Source organism: Propithecus coquereli, unplaced genomic scaffold (genome assembly GCF_000956105.1).
Source record: "Propithecus coquereli isolate 6110/MARCELLA unplaced genomic scaffold, Pcoq_1.0 Scaffold68, whole genome shotgun sequence".
NCBI classification, from domain to species: domain Eukaryota; kingdom Metazoa; phylum Chordata; class Mammalia; order Primates; family Indriidae; genus Propithecus; species Propithecus coquereli.
Window position 1 is genome coordinate 8,742,622 of NW_012152840.1, and position 18,385 is coordinate 8,761,006.

General features: G+C 39.5%; 2 protein-coding genes across 2 annotated transcripts in view; one reads left to right on the top strand and one right to left on the bottom strand.

Annotated features, from left to right (window-relative positions):
- KIAA0196 (KIAA0196 ortholog) overlaps positions 1-10,937 on the bottom strand; it is a 58,630-nt gene extending 47,693 nt beyond the window's left edge. The window contains exons 1-5 of the mRNA XM_012660841.1: positions 10,714-10,937; positions 4,151-4,460; positions 3,544-3,689; positions 2,810-2,894; positions 2,084-2,184 (exon numbers count right to left, since the gene is read on the bottom strand). Of these exons, the coding sequence (XP_012516295.1) occupies positions 2,084-2,184; positions 2,810-2,894; positions 3,544-3,689; positions 4,151-4,336 (518 nt within the window). The 5' untranslated portion in view covers positions 4,337-4,460; positions 10,714-10,937. The remainder of the gene's footprint in view (positions 1-2,083; positions 2,185-2,809; positions 2,895-3,543; positions 3,690-4,150; positions 4,461-10,713) is intronic.
- A 21-nt stretch (positions 10,938-10,958) lies between these two features.
- The window catches only part of NSMCE2 (non-SMC element 2, MMS21 homolog (S. cerevisiae)), a 214,206-nt gene continuing 206,779 nt past the window's right edge, over positions 10,959-18,385 (top strand). Inside the window, exon 1 of the mRNA XM_012660842.1 lies at positions 10,959-11,058. The gene's annotated coding sequence lies outside the window, so the exon portion shown is untranslated. The remainder of the gene's footprint in view (positions 11,059-18,385) is intronic.

Below are 18,385 nucleotides of genomic sequence, written 5' to 3' on the forward strand. Positions count from 1 at the left end.
TTTTAGTAGAGGCGGGGTCTTGCTCTTGCTCAGGCTGGTCTCGAACTCCTGAGCCAAAACGATCCGCCCGCCTCGGCCTCCCAGAGAGCTAGGATTACAGGCGTGAGCCACCGCGCCCGGCCTCTGGGCAAGTTTTGACTCCAAATGATTGCAAGTTAGATCAGGTTTTGCTGCCAAATGGGTTACTATGTGCATGTGCACGTGTGTGTGTATATGTACCCGTCTATGTATATTTTTTCAGAGCTCTCTGAATTTCAAAATTACGGATAAGGAATATGAACCTGAACCAATGTTTCAAAAATAAAAAAATTAATTAAAAAACAAATTATGTCAATTTAAAGTTGGATATATTCTAACTAGTTTTTCTTGGCAAGCTGCTTCTTCTACAGAGATCTAATAAAAACATCTGTGATTTTCAGGGTGGATAGCAAGCTCTAAAAAAAATAAGCTAGATTCAGCAAATCTTAGACTTGGAGATGACCTCCTATTTGATGTAAGAATCTCTTTGACCACAACTCTGATGTGCAATTGTTCAGCGTCACTTCAGTAATGAATGCGCACATCCTAACATGAATTAGCTGTTGTACCCAAAGGGACGAAGTCAGATTTTGAAAACCAGGCTTGACAAGCAAACATTTTTTCCTTGTTCTTTACATTATTATTGTTTTTGTTTTTCCAGGTACTTTCAGAAATATAGGAAAGGCCATTCAAATTTCCTTTTTAAAAACATGGGTGTTATACAATCAAAGTGATGTAAATGAATGACGCATGCTGGCAGATACTCCTTTCACACGCTGATAAAGGAGCCAAAGATTAATTTACTGCTGAGGAGACAGTACCAGGTGTTATTGGAAGTAAGACATCCCTAAATAATTGCCTCTGTGTTGAAGGTCTGCCTTTCTTGCCCTATTTATATTGTCCTAATTTATAAGTTTGAAAATGTTAATTATTCTTCTCATATCATAGCTCAAGTTTCTAACTCCTGCTTTTTGACTGTTTCTTCCCTGTATCTTGACTATTTCTGACATTGATCTTGTATCTATTAAAACTTTTGGCTCATTCATTCGACAGACTGAAAACCTATATGCTAGTTACTAGAATTAAAAAGTTGGTTAAGGTGGCTTCTATTTTCAAGACTCTACTTCTTGAAGAATCACAGCTCTATACAGACATATACAACATGTGATTGTGGCGTTTGCTGTTGTTTATTTTGTTTTTGTTTCTATATATGTATGGGTGAGAATTTACTTTCAATCTAACCCTGAATGATAACTTTTCAAAGTCATCAAATTAACCAGGAAAACAAAAAGTTCATTCATTCCCTTATATCTGCCAGGAGTAATATTTGAAAACTTAAAAACAAAAGCCAAAAATAATTTTCACTAGATTTCCAGAATTCCTTGAAATTTATCCTCAAGGTAAAGAAAATTCAGAATTCAGATTCCTTTTTTTTTTTTTAGACTGAGTTACCAGCATGAACATCATAATCTACATCTCTAATAATCTAGGGTATTTTATATATAATATATAGATTATATGGTTTATGTATAATTTATAAATATATCATTCTTCCAAATTATATATCATTCCAAAATATATAATTTGGAATAATTGTTATATTCCTACAATATGTTCAAAAGAGACAAGAATCTTACACTTTTTTTTTTAGAAACAGGGTCTCACTCTGCTGTCTAGGCTGGAATACAGTAGCACGATCATAGCTCACTGCAACCTCCAACTCCTGGGCTTAAGCTATCCTACTGCCCCAGCCTCCAGAGTAGCTGGGACTACAGGTGTATGTCACCAAGCCTGGCTAATTTTTAAAAATTTTTTTGTAGAGACAGGGTCTTGCTATGTTGCCCCGGCTGTTCTTGAACTCCTGGGCTCAAGCTATTCTTCTGCCTGGGCCTGCCAAAGTGCTGGGATTATAGGCATGAATGAGCTACCATGCTTGGCCAATAATATTATACTTTTATTTTCAATATTATATTGTTGTTGTTCCCAATAGAAGCAGTATGGGAATATACACTGCATTTTACCAATAAGAGTGCTTTGGGAGTGTGCAGTCCTAGACCAGAAATACCTGTATCGATAGTAAGAAACCAGCATTCTTTCTCTGACTTCTCCTTCAATCTTTTGGTCGATGACCAGTAGCATAACTCCATACAGGTACAGTGCTTCACACTATGAAGAGAAAAGGACAGTAGCCAAACTCACAGGATTATACAATCTTACGGAGTAAAATTTGATAATGGTTAAAAAGATAACTTTGCTCACATTTCTCCTAAAATCTTTATATTTCAAGGAAAATGTAGGTTTTCTCCAAAGGGCTCTCACCCTCTATGCAGAATGGGCTTTGAAAAGTTTATGTGAAATAAATTTTAATTTATAATCATTATCTTTCAGTTGGTCTATTTTTGATATTTTGCTTGGGACACCAAAATAGCATTGCAATATTATGAATACCTCTTCATCTCAAAGGCATTCACTTATTCAGTAACATTTCCTAAGTGGTCACTATGTACTAGGTACCAGACTAGATGGCTGGGATGCAAAAAGTAAAGCAGACAGAATTCTCGCACTGAGGAAGCTCATAACCTCCACATAATCTTTTATTCACTTGTAATTTTGTTCAAAGTCTACTATGTTCTGAACTCAGATATGACCTGCTGGTTAGAAGATAATTGTTTGCTTATTTTTCTTCTCTTTAAAGTATGGTACTCTGTATATATTTGTGACTTATAGGGAAAAAAGTGATGCTAAGTTTGATATTCTTGAATTTCTATTTTAAATGGTCACTATCACTTACTAGAAGCTGTTTTCCATCTTCACTGAGAAGCACAGATTCTAAGGTTTGCTGAATATAAACCCCTTCATTGAGATCATCTAGATATCTAGAAATGAAAACCCAGAGCAAGTTATTCGTATATAATGGAAACGTTAACATCTTTGAAGAAGGAAACATTTTAAAAAGATAAGGCAGGACAGCAGGCATTCTGGCTTTCAACTAGTTTGTGGTCCCTCATGCTCGTAAGAATAGTCTTATGAGCTATATTCCTAGTAATCTAGGGTCACAGGTTGGTATTTATGGCTATTCCAAGTAAAAGGAATACTCCCTAGTTTTGATTTATCAATTACAAGTATCTAGGAGTAAAGGCACAAGAACATGGAATAGCTAGTTTAAAAGTTAATGAGTAATGAATTCTTAAGAACTGTAGAAGAGAAAGTTAACTACAAAAATAAGTTCCTTTTTTTTTCACTTTTCTTATATAATACACTACAACATGATCATAAACTATAGAATTAAAAGCTATATGACTTAACACGAACCAAGTTTATTTCGATACTGCACAAGAACAGGAAATTATAATAAAACTCTAAAATACCTAAGATGACCAGTTCTGTAGGAAGGAAAAGAGAATTATGTATGGAATAAAGCAGGGCATCTTGTACTGACTCACAAGGATTTATATGTTCTTGTGTATCCCTTCTTCCTCTCCATTATTTACTAACAGAATAAGCTATTACTAAATTAATGAATACCTGTTTAAGTCTACAATATATTTATGCACACTTTGAAATGCTAAATAAAATCTGGTCACAATTTCTATGTTGTTTTCACGAAATTCTTCATCTAAATCCTGTAGCTCTGGCTTAGCTTCCAGTTTGCTTTCCCATAACTCTGGACCCTAAGAAGAAAAACACATTTATGTGAAACATCAATACAAGCATACTTTTTGGTAACAATTTCTAAATAGTCTTTTAAAAATTTGTTCTTATGTTCTTAAATATCAAAAATTTAAAGCAGAGCAACAGAAAGTAATGAAGATAACAGAAGCTATAAAATCCCTTTGAGAGAAATGAATTCTAATTGCAACCAAGATCAGCATGCTTTTAAGTGTGGGGCACTTCGATGTGAAATACATTATACCAAAGTTGTCTTTTAAAACTTTGATTAGACTGTGTTAGGGCTTCCAAGTAATACATTTATCTTATTTACAAGTTAGTAGCTCACATTAAATTTGGCTCAAAAGCTTTTCTCCTTAACTCTTTTTCCATAATTGCTTAACCTCTTAGAGTCTCCTGGTTCCCAGAGAAAACATGCTTTTGTAGAAAAGGCAACAATAAAAATGCTATAGGAGGAGATTACCTTAAAATAGCTGAAATCAAATATGATATCTCCATATTTCTGTTGATCAGCTCGGTCTTTCAACCTGAACACAGCAGGAATAAACTCAGAAAGCCTCAAAAGTTCAGCAATGATGGCATTGCCACAGGAAACAATCCTCAGGATTGCCTGGCCACAGAGGTTGTTCTCAGCTAGAAAGTCCAACATCGTGAAGATGATCAACTACCATGCGCCTGGACTATGGGAATGATTAACTGGCTTCAGAGCTGGTGTCTGTGGATCATTAGATGAAACCAGGTCTGCAGGTAGATTGGATGCTCCATTAAAGAACCTGCATCCAAAAAAGAAAGTATGAACATCTCCATTTTTTAAGGAAGTATGTGTATATACATATGAAACACATACATAGTATTTTTCTCCCAAGCTCACTAAAAAGATAATAGGTAATGAGTTCTGATATGGGGGAAGGGCACTTATTCTTCACTCTTCACATTTTCCATGTGGAGGGACTTTGCTGGATTAACACTCTTGGCCTCTTCTTCAACCCTTTAGTCATTTCCCCTCATGAGAAATGATATGATATAGCTCATCTCTGAGCTGGGGAGAAGGAACCATCGGGCATGTATGGTTCCAATGCAGTCTAATTGTACAAGCTACCCACTACTATTTGATATATTAGCAAATAATTGTAAGCACTATAAACAGAGCTCAGAGATACATCCCTGTAGATCATTTTGAGGCATTTGCCCAATTATTTCCTAGAAGTATTAATAGAATTGCAGGGTTAAGGTATAAACATGTCCAAGATTCCTTTCAAAATTACATACGCCAGGTTCTACAAAATTCTGTGAAGATGACTTATAAATACCAAATCAAATTGGTCCAAAAGTCTCACATAATTTGGCACTTAGGTGTCAGTACTGTTAGCAGATTGCAATAGTCATTTCTCTTGTGTTCCAATGCACCCTGAGGATAGTGAGACCACTTAGCATACTGGAGAGTGTTGTTATTGTTAACAGCTCATTCTTAAAATTCTTCAAGGTAAAGATTCATCTTCTTTACTCAACCATTCCTTGCTGAATACCTCTCTGCCAGGCTGGATATGAAGATGTTTAAGCAACTCACCTTCTAGTACAGTGGTTTTCAAGCCTGGCTACATAACAGAATCACCTAGAATCTCAGAGTTATTGGTAAGTAGGTTAGAGGTAGCACTAAGCATCTCTATTTTTAAGAAACTCCCCAGTTGATTCTGATGTGAAGCCAGAATCATTATAAGAGTAGAGAATGATCTTGTGGAAAACTGCAGCAAGTCAAAAGGAAATTAACAATATTTATCTTTGCATCCTCTGTGCTGAACTCATTCCTTGGCATTGACAAGTATGACGAGTGCATAAATATTTTAACAATATGAGGGATATAACAGGTGATCCCTCCCCCCTCTAGCTGCCTGCAACACTACTGGAGAGAGAAGCCTTGAAGAAAAAAGTCAGAGAAAGAGAAGAAGTGCTTGAGCCTTTGGTCAAGGTCAATCAGAAGTGTAACACACATTCGATTGTCAGTATGGCGCCTTTACTAGGTCTTTTGGCAGGAAAAGTATTCTTCTTATATGGGGTGATCTTCAGTAAAATGGCATCTCCTAGGAATTCAGGGCTAGTGAAGGAAATCTAGAAGCTATAAAGAAAGACATATTTTAGTATATAACACTTAAAAATTTTCTTATGGGAAGTGATTTGGAAGACAGATTTGAAATGCAAAGGGAAGGCAAAGGGTTGATTTCTAAAACATGCAGAGGGATCTTACAAGCTGACAAGGAGAGAGCTAACAGCCCAACAGAGAAATGGGCAAAGAATACAAAGGGGCTAATTCATGAAGATAAATCCAAATGACAAACAACTGTATGAAAAGATCTTTAATTCACCAGCAGTAAAGTAACCATGAATTAAAGCAACTATCAAAAAGCATTTTATTTGCATTACTTTGGCAATGATTAAAAAGAATAATAATATTTACTTTAGGCAGGACCTGGAGAAATATATTACTGGTGAAATGTGAACTATTAGTCTTTTTGTAAAGTGAACCTACAACATTTACTGAAATTAAAAATACATACTCTTTGAGCTAGCAATCTCATGCTTGGGATTCTATCCCCTAGAAATATTAAGATAAGCACCAACATATAAGGATATAGGTCCTAGGATTTTTCTTGCAGCACTGCTGGTAATCACAAAAATTTGGGGGATAAAGTAAATGCCCAACAGTAAAGAAACTGGAATTTAAGCAGCCATTAACAAGAATGAATCAGTGCTCTATTAGTTAAGTTGGAGGATTTCTGAGAGCTACTGAGTAGAAAAATTAAGATGCAGAAACATATGAATAGGATGCTTCCATTTTATAAAACAAATAAAAATTAAAAACCTGTAGGCCAGGCGCAGTGGCTCACATCTGTAATCCCAGCTACCTGGGAGACTGAGGTGGGAGGATCACTTGAGGCCAGGAGTTTGAGACCAGCTTGGGCAACATAGCGAGATCCTGCTTAAAACAAAACAAAAAAACCTACATATGCAAATATGAATAGAGACAAACATAAAAGGAAGAAGAGTTGATGGAGGTAGAAGCAGGAAGAGAAGGGGAGGCAGGAGCCAAGTAAACAGGAAAAGAAAAAAAAAAACACATCACTGGGAAAATTTTTATAAGCTGACCACTTATATGATTACTCTTCACTCAAAAATTCCACAAGTATCTATCAGGTTGAATTCTTATTTGGGTTAGTCAATCTTTTAATTGTTAATATTATATGGATACAGTGCAATACCAATGCAAAGTGAGCATACAAATATTGGGAAAGACACAAGCTTTCATGAAGTTGAAAAATAATTCAGGCTTCCATGAAGTTGATAAATGATGACCTAGCTCAATTAACAATTAGAGAAGAAAAAGGCAACAAAGATGATGACACAATTAACACTTCAAAAGATAATAATTTGAAAAAGAATTGGGAGACAGAGGCCTTTGGAAAAATGAATGACATCCTGAAAATTTTTATGTCAATGCCAACTTCTACTTTCATATGTGGTCTTCTAATGATTCTAATAATGAGGACTTCACTGTACATAAAACTAGAATGTAGAAAGACTTTTGATGGGAGAGGGCTTCCTTTGCAGCCATAGCAAAATGCTCCTCAATGCTTGTCACATGTTTTTAAAGTTTGCTCACATTATGAGCCACCTACTACATAGTTATTTATTACCTGGAAGCTCTGTGTAACCCTTAAAGGTTTTCTTTTTTCCTTTTGGAAGTCTCCATCACTGATGTAATATTTGGAAAGGTCTTAATTTACTGGGATGCAGTGGCAACAACTGTTTGTTAGCTATTCAACAATATTTCCCACTTTCCTTCTTCTTTCTTACGGTAGAGGACAAAGTAGTCAGATTCTTATTTTCCTGCCTCCCTTGAAGCCAGAGTTAGACATGTGATCCAGTTTTGACCAATGAGATTTAAAAGTAAATCCTGGTGGGGCTTCTGGAAAATATTTTTTTCCTCCTGCTAAAAGAAAAGAGGCATGTGACGAGAAATCTCTCTCTTTGCCCTGGGTATTACCCTGCTTCTAGCCTTTGAATGTGGTCCAATGAATGTGTGATGCCCGGAGCTGCAGTAGCCACTTTGAGACCACGAGGTGACAAGTCTTGGGGGAAAAAAGCCAAGAACCTGCAGACTGTAGCGTGGAAGGATAGAAAGAATCCAAATTCTTGTTGATGTTACTGATCTGCTGATCCAATTCAACTGTGGAACTACTTTTGTAATCCTTGTTAAATGAATTGTTTTTATGGTTTACCTACTGTTAATTGGGTTTTGGATTATTTGGTGAAAACATACATAATAATACAAATTCATTCATTCAACAAATATTTACCCAGCACCTACTATGTACCAAGTGCTGTTTTAGGATCTGAGGACACAGAGTAGGAAAGAGATATTAAACCAATATATATATCAGGCTGTGATAAGTGCTGTGAAGAAAAAGCATGATAAAGAGATGGAGCATGTGCTAGTTTATATAGAGTACTTTAGGAAAGCCTCTCTGATTAGATGATATTTGAGCAGAGATTAGTAGGAAATGACAGAGCAAGCAGCAAGGGTATCTAGGTATGGTTGGCAGTTTCTAAGATGGTCCCCAATGGTCCTGACTTCTGGTATTCATGCCCTGCGTAGGCCCTTTCCTTGAGTGTGGCTGACTTACTGACTCCCTCCTAAAGAACGGAATATGGCAGAAGTGAAAGATACCACTTCTGAGATTAGATTTCAAAAAGACCAACTTCTTGGGTACCCTCTATAGCCTGCTAGTCCTGGGGAGGAGCCCATGTGACAAGGAGCTGAGGCTTGCCAACAACCATCTGAGTGAGAGTGAAAGTTAATCCTCCCAACCCCAGTTGAGCCTTCAGATAAGACTACAGCAGCTCTGCCCCTTGACAGCAACTTCCCGAGTCCCTGAGCCAATGGCAGCCAGCTAAGCCATATCCCTGATTTATGACCATAGAAATTGTAAGATAGTAAGTACTGTCTTAAGCCACCAGATTTTGGGGCAGTTATGCAGCATTAGATAATGATCCTGAGAATGGCATTCCAGGCAGAGGTTACAAGTAAGTGCAAAGGTCCCAGGGCAGGAATATGCTAGATACACTTAAGGAATAGCAAGGTGGATAAAGTGGCTGGAACAGAGTGAGCAAGGGATAGAAACAGAGATCAGGGGAAGTGGACTGGATTAGGTCTAAGAGTAAAGATTGCTGAGAAGCCACTACAGCTGTCTAGAAACTCTCTCATGACAGTATCCTATAATACACATTAAAGTATAAATTATTTACTAGTCCTTTTAGTTTCCTCTGTGAGGCCTGCTTGTTAAACCACATTGATATGTAACAGGCTGAATTTCAGATAATTTCACTTCATTTTCTGCACTGATATGGTCTGGCTTGGGAAATGAGAGAGGGAAAGGGGAAAATAATGGCTAATGGGAAAAATAAGTCACCTTCTGAGGTCCTCTGAAGACCAGCAAACTAATCCAGAAGGTCTCAGTAGGATGAAAGGCTAGACTCATGGAGAGGAGGGCAAGTTGTGATTAACAGGTCTAACTGCTACTAGATTTTGGACAGCAGGACAGTGCAGGCAATGGGGTCCTAGAGAAAACAGCTTAAAGCAAAGCAACATTACCTGCCTTTGTTGGCTGAGAAACTGGCTCTGAGGAACAGAATCTAAGAACCATCATTCAGGATGCCTAATCATGTTGCAGCAATCTAAGAGGAAGGTAGGTGGCTACACAGGTGTTAAGACTCAGTTTTGTCTTAAAAAATTACTCTAGAATGAGGTCCAAGTAAATATTGTAGAAGTAGCAACACATCCTTTCAGAGGTTCTCTTGCTGCTAGGGAGGAAGAAAACTCATAAAGACCAGTTTTCTCAATATAGGCTATATTACTATTAGCATGAAAAGGAACCAGATATCCCACTCAATTTCCCTAGTTTCTTTTACAAGTTATAATGTGATGGCAAATTCAGTTTTAAGCAGTTGGCATGTACTGTGATTTTCAGTTTGGGAAGTAATCCTAATCAAAAGATAACATGCTTTCAAGAATAAAGCATGGCTTCATTGCAACAATTATGTAAAGAGTACAGAACAAAATTTCTTAAGGAAATTAATTGTCCTGGACAAACCACTGTTTGCCCTACTGGAAAGGACACAAGAAGACAGATCTATTTTTATCCTTTCACAAAACCTCAGTACCATAAAGGAAGCACCGGGCTCCACAAATCCATTATCACGAACAAAATATAATGGTTGTTGATCAAGATAAATGTGAGCTGCATCTCTCTTCCAGAAAAGTTCTGAAATGAGCCTGATCACTATAATCCAATTCCTGAATCCTAGGAAAGACAGGTGAAGGACAACTAGGGAAGGTGTCCCCTGCTGTGGGCAGAGGCAGTAAAACTTCTCCTTCACTACCCTTCACCTATGTTGGGAAGTGCTCCATGAACTTGGAATCAGGAGACCCTGTTTCATTACTAGCTCTGTGACTTTTTTTTTTCTTTCTATGTGATCATAGCCGAGTACGGACCTAGGTAAATTTTTTTTCGAAATATAAAGGACTTTGGCATCACCATGTCACAGGTGAGGAAATTAAGGTGCAGAGAGGACCAATGACGTGCCCAGACTCACAGCCCGTTGAACTAGAATTCAAACCCGGGTCCTTCAGACTGTAAAAGGTCTCACTTAACCCCTCAGGTTCGCGAAAGTTAATAGAGGAATAAGCACCACCACACAGCATTGATCCCGGAAACTTGGAAGGATCACTTGAGGGCCAAGCAGCTGAACCTCGCTTCCTAAAGGGCAGAAGGGGTGTGCAAAATGATTTCCATCTAAGCGGAGAAGCAGAGCGGAACACAGCCCCTAGAGGCCCCTAAGTCCTCCATCCCAAGTCCCCAGTCCAGTCGGCACGCGACGCAGCAGACTGCCCCTCTGGCAGCGCGGCCCAGCCGGGGCAGGGAGGGGCAGGGGGCCATGCACTGAAGGGATGCGCACCCCGCCCCGACTCACCTGTCAGCCGGGCGCGCCAGCGGCGCACGCGCAGGGCCGGCGGTCGCGCGCACCGTCTGCAACCCGGTCCCACGCCTGCCTCCCGGCAGCGCTCCCCTTCAGTCCCCAGGCCCAGATGGAGAGCTGGCCAGACCCCGGCTTCCGCCCCTGGCTCGCCAGGCCGTCACGTGACCCAGGAGGCGGAGAGCAGGGCGGGGCGTCACGTGACCACTCGCTGGCGACGGATGATGACGAAGGAGCCCGCGCTCGCCGTTTCAGCGACAGGCAAAGGGAGTTGAGGAAAGGAGTTGGGGTCCAGGTTGGGGAAGTCGGCTGCGGCCACACAGAAATAGCTCGGGCAGTCAGGTAAGGCGGAAGCGGGGGATGGCGATGGGGAGGGTGGCGGGAGTTGTCGCTTACCTCTGGGCCGCTCTGCGGGCGCCCAGAGCTGGGGGATCAGTGGACCTGGGTTATGGTCCTGGCCCTTTAGACGCCACAGTAGTGAGTCTGGGGCAGCTCACTCGCCCCCCTCGTCCCCGACGACATCTCTCCATCCTCAGCCCAATGTGTGTAGGGGAAAGACCGCGAATTTTTGATCCAAGTATGTCTGGTTCGAACTGGCTTTTAAAGCAGGTCCATGGGCAGGTCGTTTAAGTAAACTCTCTGGGCCTCAGTTTCCTTTTTGCTTGTGTAGATTGCTGTGATGATTAGAGATAATGAGAATGAAGCTCCAAGGCACCAGTTTATGGCACACTGTAGGTGACCTAGAAATGGTCGTTGTCTGTTAACTGTTGTTGTTATGTGTAACTTGCCAAATCTTTACTGATCACCTATTTTATGTGAGGAGCTGTTTTATATGTTATGTCATATGTTCTAGTTTAAGGAGCTCCCAGGGTGAAGGAGTGGCAGACATGTGAGCAGTTGGTTGTGTTTTATAGTTTTATAATAGGAGTGTGGGGTGTGTGTGTGTGTGTGTGAGAGAGAGATAGGGATAATGGTGGCATGAGGGAGGGAAAAAGCAATTGTATGGATAAGAGAAGGCTTCAGAGATGATATATCCTTGCATGTTGAAAAAGGAGACACTACTGTGGTTGACTTGTACAAAGCTCCCGTGGATTTAAAGGAAGTCAGCATATTGTCTAAAAAGTGTTTGTTCTGTGCCTAATACTGTGCTATACAAAAAGATGAGTAGAGGAAACAGTGGAAACATATTTTTATTTTTACATTAGCTAACACTTTGCCTACAGAGAATTTTATTGTTAGGGGAGACAAAATAACATGCTAAGGAAGAATTCAGGAAATGCATAACCTTGTTCTAAACTTTCTTGGTGACCATAGGTATGAGGAACAAAAAGACCACCGTTATTACCTGGGGAAGGATCCAACAAGAGGTTGATTTAAACCAGTGTTTCTTAACTGATGCACTATTGACAGGTTAGGCCAGATAATTCTTTGTTTCAGGGAGGTGGGGGCTGTCCTGTGCATTGTAGGATATTTAACAGCATCCCTGGCCTCTGCCTGCTGGATGCCAGTAGGTACTTCCCCCTTTGTGCATCAGCCAAAGTGTCTCCAGATATTGCTGAATGTCTCCTGGGAGAGGGACAAAATCTCCCCTGGTTGAGAACCACTAATTTAAACCAAGGCATGAAAGATGGTATCTTAGTCAGTTTGGGCTGCTGTAACAAAATACTATAAACTGGGTAGCTTATAAACAGTAGAAATTTATTTCTTACAATTGTGGAAGCTAGGAAGTCCAAAATCATGGTGCCAGGAGATTTGGTGTCTGATGAGGTCCTGTTTCCTTGTTCATAGGTGGCACCTTCTTGCAATGTCCTCACATGGTAGAAGGGCAAGGCAGCTCTCTGGAGTATCTTTTATAAGGGCACTAAGCCCATTCATGAGGGTGGATCTAATCACCTTCCAAATGGCCTCACCTCCTAATACCATCACCTTGTGAGTTAGGATTTCAACATGTAAATTTTAGGGGGACACAACCATTCAGACCTTAGAAGATGAGTAAGATTTGGGCAGATAGAGAAGTGAAGAGGATATTCTCATGGTGGAACATGATGAACAAAGTGATGAGCTGGGATTATGAATAGTGTGTATGAGGAAGAGAATGAAAGAAGAGAGGGGTCTGACTGAAGTAGACAGTTGATTTATTCATTTAGGGCATATCTTCTGAGTGCTTACTGTTTGTGAAGCACTGTGAGCATCATGCAGGATAGTAATGATTAACAAAGTAGAGTGACTGCAAAAGTGTAATCAAAGGAGATGCTGTTAGAGTCAGAGAAAGAAGGGATTGTCTTTGACTTACTGACTTAGCTGTACTTACTGGGAGGAATTGAGAAAAGTGTTTCTACTCCATCTTTCTGTGTTATCCATACTCTTTGCTTCTCAATCCAATCCCAGTCTTAATCTTTCCCTACTCCAGAATTACAGAAGGGTGTGACCATGTTTTCCATGGCTATCCACAAGAGTAAAGTTTCACTGGAGTAATGTGAGTTTTGCATTCAGACAAATAATGATAGCTACCATATGGTAGACACTTTGTATTTGTCCTAGATTGCATTAATCTTTTTATATATTGTGTCTTAGTTCAAGCTACTGTAACAAAATACCATAGATTGGGTGGCTTAAACAACAGAAATTAGTTTTTTATAGTTCTGGAGGCTAGAGGTCCAAGATCAGGGTGCCAACATGGTTGGAATCTGGTGAGGGCATTTTCCTGGCTTGCACATGGCCACTGTCTTAGTCCATTTGGGTTACTATAAAGGAATATCTAAGGCTAGATAATTTATAAAGAAAAGAGGTTTATTGGGCTCACGGTCTGCAGTTTGTTCAAGAAGCATGGCATCGGCATAGGCTTGGCTTCTGGTGAGGGTCTCAGGCTGCTTCTGCTCATGGTGGAAGACGAAGAGGAGCCACTGTGCAGAGATCACATGGCAAGAGAGGAAGCAAGTGGGAGGGGAGGTACCAGGCTCTTTTTAACAACCAGCTTTCATGGGAACTAATAGAGTGAGAACTCACTCATTACCACCAGGACGGCACCAAGTCTTTCATGAGGGATCTGCCTCCATGACCCAAACACTTCCCATTAAGCCTTACCTCCACATTGGAGACCAAATTTCAACATGAGGTTTTGTGGGAAAAACATCCAAACTATAGCAGCCACCTTTTTCCTGTGTCTTCACACGGTAGGGAGAAAGAGCAAGCCCTTAGTGTCTTGTTCTCTTCTTGTAAGGGCACTAACCCATCACCTAAAACCTCATTATCTATCAAAGGCTCCATCTTCAAATACCATTACATTTGGGGTTAGGGCTTCAACATACGAATTAGGGATGAGGACAGAATCATAAAACATAAAAATAGAGTTTCCTCTGGGTCTCCCATAGGGATTCTGATTCAGTAGGTCTGGGATAGTGCACATAAATCTGTATTTTTAGTAATTTTTTCAACTGATTCTTCAGACAAGTTCGAAAAAAACTTGTTTTGTTTGAGAAAAATGTAATTTATCCTTGCAATAATGCTGTGAGATAGATAAGATGATCTCTGTTTTACACAGGAGCAAACTGAAGATAGAGAAATAAAGCAACATAACCAAGGCCATGCAGTTTTAAGTGGCATGGACAGAATGAAATTTCCAGGTATCTGTGCCCAGTGTGCTTCCTCTTAGGCATGCCTCTGTATTTCTGCTCACAGTACTATGATGATGAAGCTGATGGTGATATTTGCTCTCATTTTAAAGATTTATATGCTGGACATTATTCTAAGTGTTTTATTATACATATTAACTCATTCAGTCCTCCCAGTCATCCTTGAGGTAGGCACTGGATCATCCCCATTTTATAAAAGGAAAAAGTGACGCATTGAGAGGTTAGATAATTTGCCTCAAGACTTTCAGCTACTAAGTGGTGAAACCAGGCTTTGAGCTCAGGTCGTCCAAGGGCTGCATGTTTACCCCCTGCTCTATATTGCCTTCATGTTCTACTCCAAAATGTAGCTAATGTTTATTTTAATATTAACATGTTTCATGTTATATTTAAATAGAATTGATATTCCGGGAGGATAAGTTTTGTTTATGCTGTGGTTTTGCTCCCTCTTGTTTACTCTCTGGTTCATATATAGAGTACACTTTGATAAATGTGCTTCTAGAACTGTGCTCTCCAGTACCGTAACACATGAGGACATTTACATTTAAATTAGTTGAAATTAAATGAAATTTAAAACTCAATTCCTTAGTCACACTAACCACATTTTAGATAATCAATGGCCACATGTGCCTAGTGGCTACCATATTAGACAGTGAAGATTATAGAACATTTTTGTCATCACAGAGAGTTCTATTGGACAATGCTCCTCTAGACAAACTTATACTAGAATCAAGACTGACTAGAAAACTGAATACTTGAACCATATCATTTTGGGCCTTGCAGGGTTGTGTTTTTTAAGTAGCACTTGATACTGTAACAGGTAAACCCCTAAATCTAAGTGGCTTTGCAGTTAAGTTTCTTTCTTTCATGCATGGAGCCTGATTGGTAAGCAGTTTTCCTCCAAGCAGTGATGTGGGGTCCTAGGCTCCTTCCATCTGGTGATTCTCTATTGTGGTATATAGCTTCTAAGGTCACTGTGCTTGCCTGTGTGTCAAGCTATCAAATGGGAAAGTGTGTGATTTTTATGGGCTGAGCCTGGAAATGGTTCTTATTTCATTGCCGTTAATGCAATTGTAGGCTACACCTAACTTCAAGGAAGGCTGCAAAATGTAGTCTGTATGTAGCTGTATGACCAGGTTGAATAGGAAATGGATCTGGTGGGCACCCAGCAGGTGTCTATCACAAGTGTCCTTTTCTTAGCCTATCCTGAGGCGTAGTCTCAAGAAACAGTTGTAGGAAGTTGCTATTGTATTTATTGTAAGGATATTATTAAAGATATTTTTTCAGTGTAACTTTTATTATTTCATACATGATGAACCATACTGCGTTTATTGCCATGGAAAGCTTTATTTTTCCTGAGATTCTGGTGTTCTTTTTTCTTTATGGAGAAGGTAGCTTTCATATTTTGTTTTGATTTTTAGGAAGCTCACAGCCAAATAAATTTGTATTACAAGTGTAGCACTATGTAGAATCCTAAAGTCTACATGACTGCACTGTAAGTTTCTTACTTGCTTTTTGTTTTAATTTTTGTTTTTTGATCCTGATTTTTATGAATTTATATTTTTCCATCTTGTTGTATATGTTTGTATTTATATGTGTAAAATGTCTCAACTCCTTTTGGGTAATAAAGTGAGATTGTAAATAGGCATGCTCTTTCACCAAAATGCAAATGTTTAAAAATCATCATTGGCTTTTATTCATATTCATATTTTCTCTCTTTTGGTGTGAAATTTTAAAACCCCAGAAAATAACATAACAAGAACCCTTATTTTGTCACCCAGATTTTAACATCTATAACATTTTGCCATTTTCGTTTCAGGTTTGATTTTTAAGATAACTTTTAAAAATACATAAAGCTAAAAGTCCCATTTGATGACCACCTGATTCTCTGTCCTGCACATAAGACCCTCTACACTATACCCCAAAAGAATGAAATCCAGGTATTTTCCATCCCTTTGTCCCTGTGTGCCAGGCAAAGGGGACTCATCCCATACTTTACTACCTTATGACCTTTCTTCATCTTACTATTTCCTTCATCTGAACTGCTCTGCCCTGATATTTTAGACCTTTCCAAATCCTAAATATCCTTTATGGTCTAGCTTAAGTGCCTTTTCCACGAAGCCTATGGTTTCCCTCAGTTATGCCTGTAATCACTTCCTTTTTGGAACCTCATGGTGTTCAGGGTTTGTGTAATTTCTTCTTTGAACTTCATAGTACTTGATTCATTCTTCTAATATGGCACTTGTCTTCCAAGCTTGTTTTGAGGGATTGTGGCAGAAATAGGTTGTATTTGTTCTGGAATACCGACTAATGAAGGTTATGTGGAATGTATGTTTTGTCATGGGGAAAGGTAGAATCTCTGATTTGAAAAGTGTATTTGTATTATGTTGTAGAAAGCTTTGGATACTCTGCTCATAATGTTGAATTTTATTATATAGGCAACAGGAAGTTAAGACCAACCCTTCCTACTTTTTCTTGTCTATCTTTATTACTGGTATCCCTGTCTGTCTCATCAAGTGCAAAGACCCTAATGTGGAAGCATGCCTGGGTTATTAAAGGATTAGCAATGGCCAGATAATCTAGAGCAGTGGTTTTCATAGTATGGTTCCTAGATCAGCAGAGTATGTATTATCTGGAAATTTGTTAGAAGTACAGGTTCTTAGGTCCCCTCCCAGATCTACTGAATCAGAAATTCTGAGGATGAGGTCTAGCAATCAATATTTTAACATGTCCATTAGATGATTCTGATATGCTAACACTGAAGCCTAGGTACATCAGAATTAGAATTATTATACATGAAGGTCCTGTTAAAACACAGATTGGGGCCTGAGAATTTGCATTTCTAAGAAGTTCAGAGGCGATGCTGATGCTACTTGGTCCATGTTGGAAGTCACTTTTTTTTTTTTTTTTTTTACAGAGTCTCACTCTTTTGCCCGGGCTAGAGTGAGTGCCGCGGCGTCAGCCTAGCTCACAGCAACCTCAAACTCCTGGGCTCAAGCAATCCTACTGCCTCAGCCTCGCGAGTAGCTGGGACTACAGGCATGCGCCACCATGCCCGGCTAATTTTTTTCTATATATTTTTAGTTGTCTGATTAATTTCTTTCTATTTTTGGTAGAGACGGGGTCTCGCTCTTGCTCAGGCTGGTCTCGAACTCCTGAGCTCAAACGATCCGCCCGCCTCGGCCTCCCAGAGAGCTAGGATTACAGGCGTGAGCCACTGCGCCCGGCCTGGGAGTCACTTTTGTTGGTTGTCTTAAAGCTCTTTGATTGTTACTCTGAGTGAATTAGGAAGTCCTTAAGGGTTTTTGAGTAGAGAAGTCACATGATTTTATGTACATTTTCAAAGGCTCACTCTGGCTGCTGTATTGAGAATCGGATGAAAGATGCAAGGTTGGGAGCAGGCAGACCATGTAGGAGGTTGTTGGAATAATTCAGGCAAGAGCTGATGGTTTGAGTCAGGCTGGTAATGATGGAATTGGTGAGAGTGGTTGGGTTCTAGAGATATTTTGACTGCAGAGCTGGCAAAATTGGTGATGGATTTGATTTAAGATATGAGTGAGAGGTGGAGGAAAAGGGTCAAGTATGAACCAAGGTGGTAGCAATGGTGAGAATGGAAATGCCAGAGATACTACACAGTTCTCTACTTAAGAAAGGAAGGGCAGGAGGGAAAGTTTTAATACTAATTAATTATGTACTGTATGCTATACTGCACCATGATTATTCCTTCCCATTTTAAAGGTGGTAAACCTGAAGTTCAGAGAGGTTTAGCAGTCTTCCCATGGTCACACAGTAGTAAAGTAGCAGAACCTGAATTCATGTTATGTCTATCTAATTCCAAGAGAATGCCTTCATACTGTTGCCATACAGCCTTAGGAACAGCCCTCCCAGCCCTTTAAACCTATATGAATTCTCTCCATTTTTCTAGTTTGTTTCAGTGGATTGAATTTCAGATGGTTTCTGAAATAAGCAAAGATGTCTTTTTTGTAGGTGGCTTTACATAAGTGGTCCAAAGCTTTAAAAGTTTGTGGTTGAAGATATGG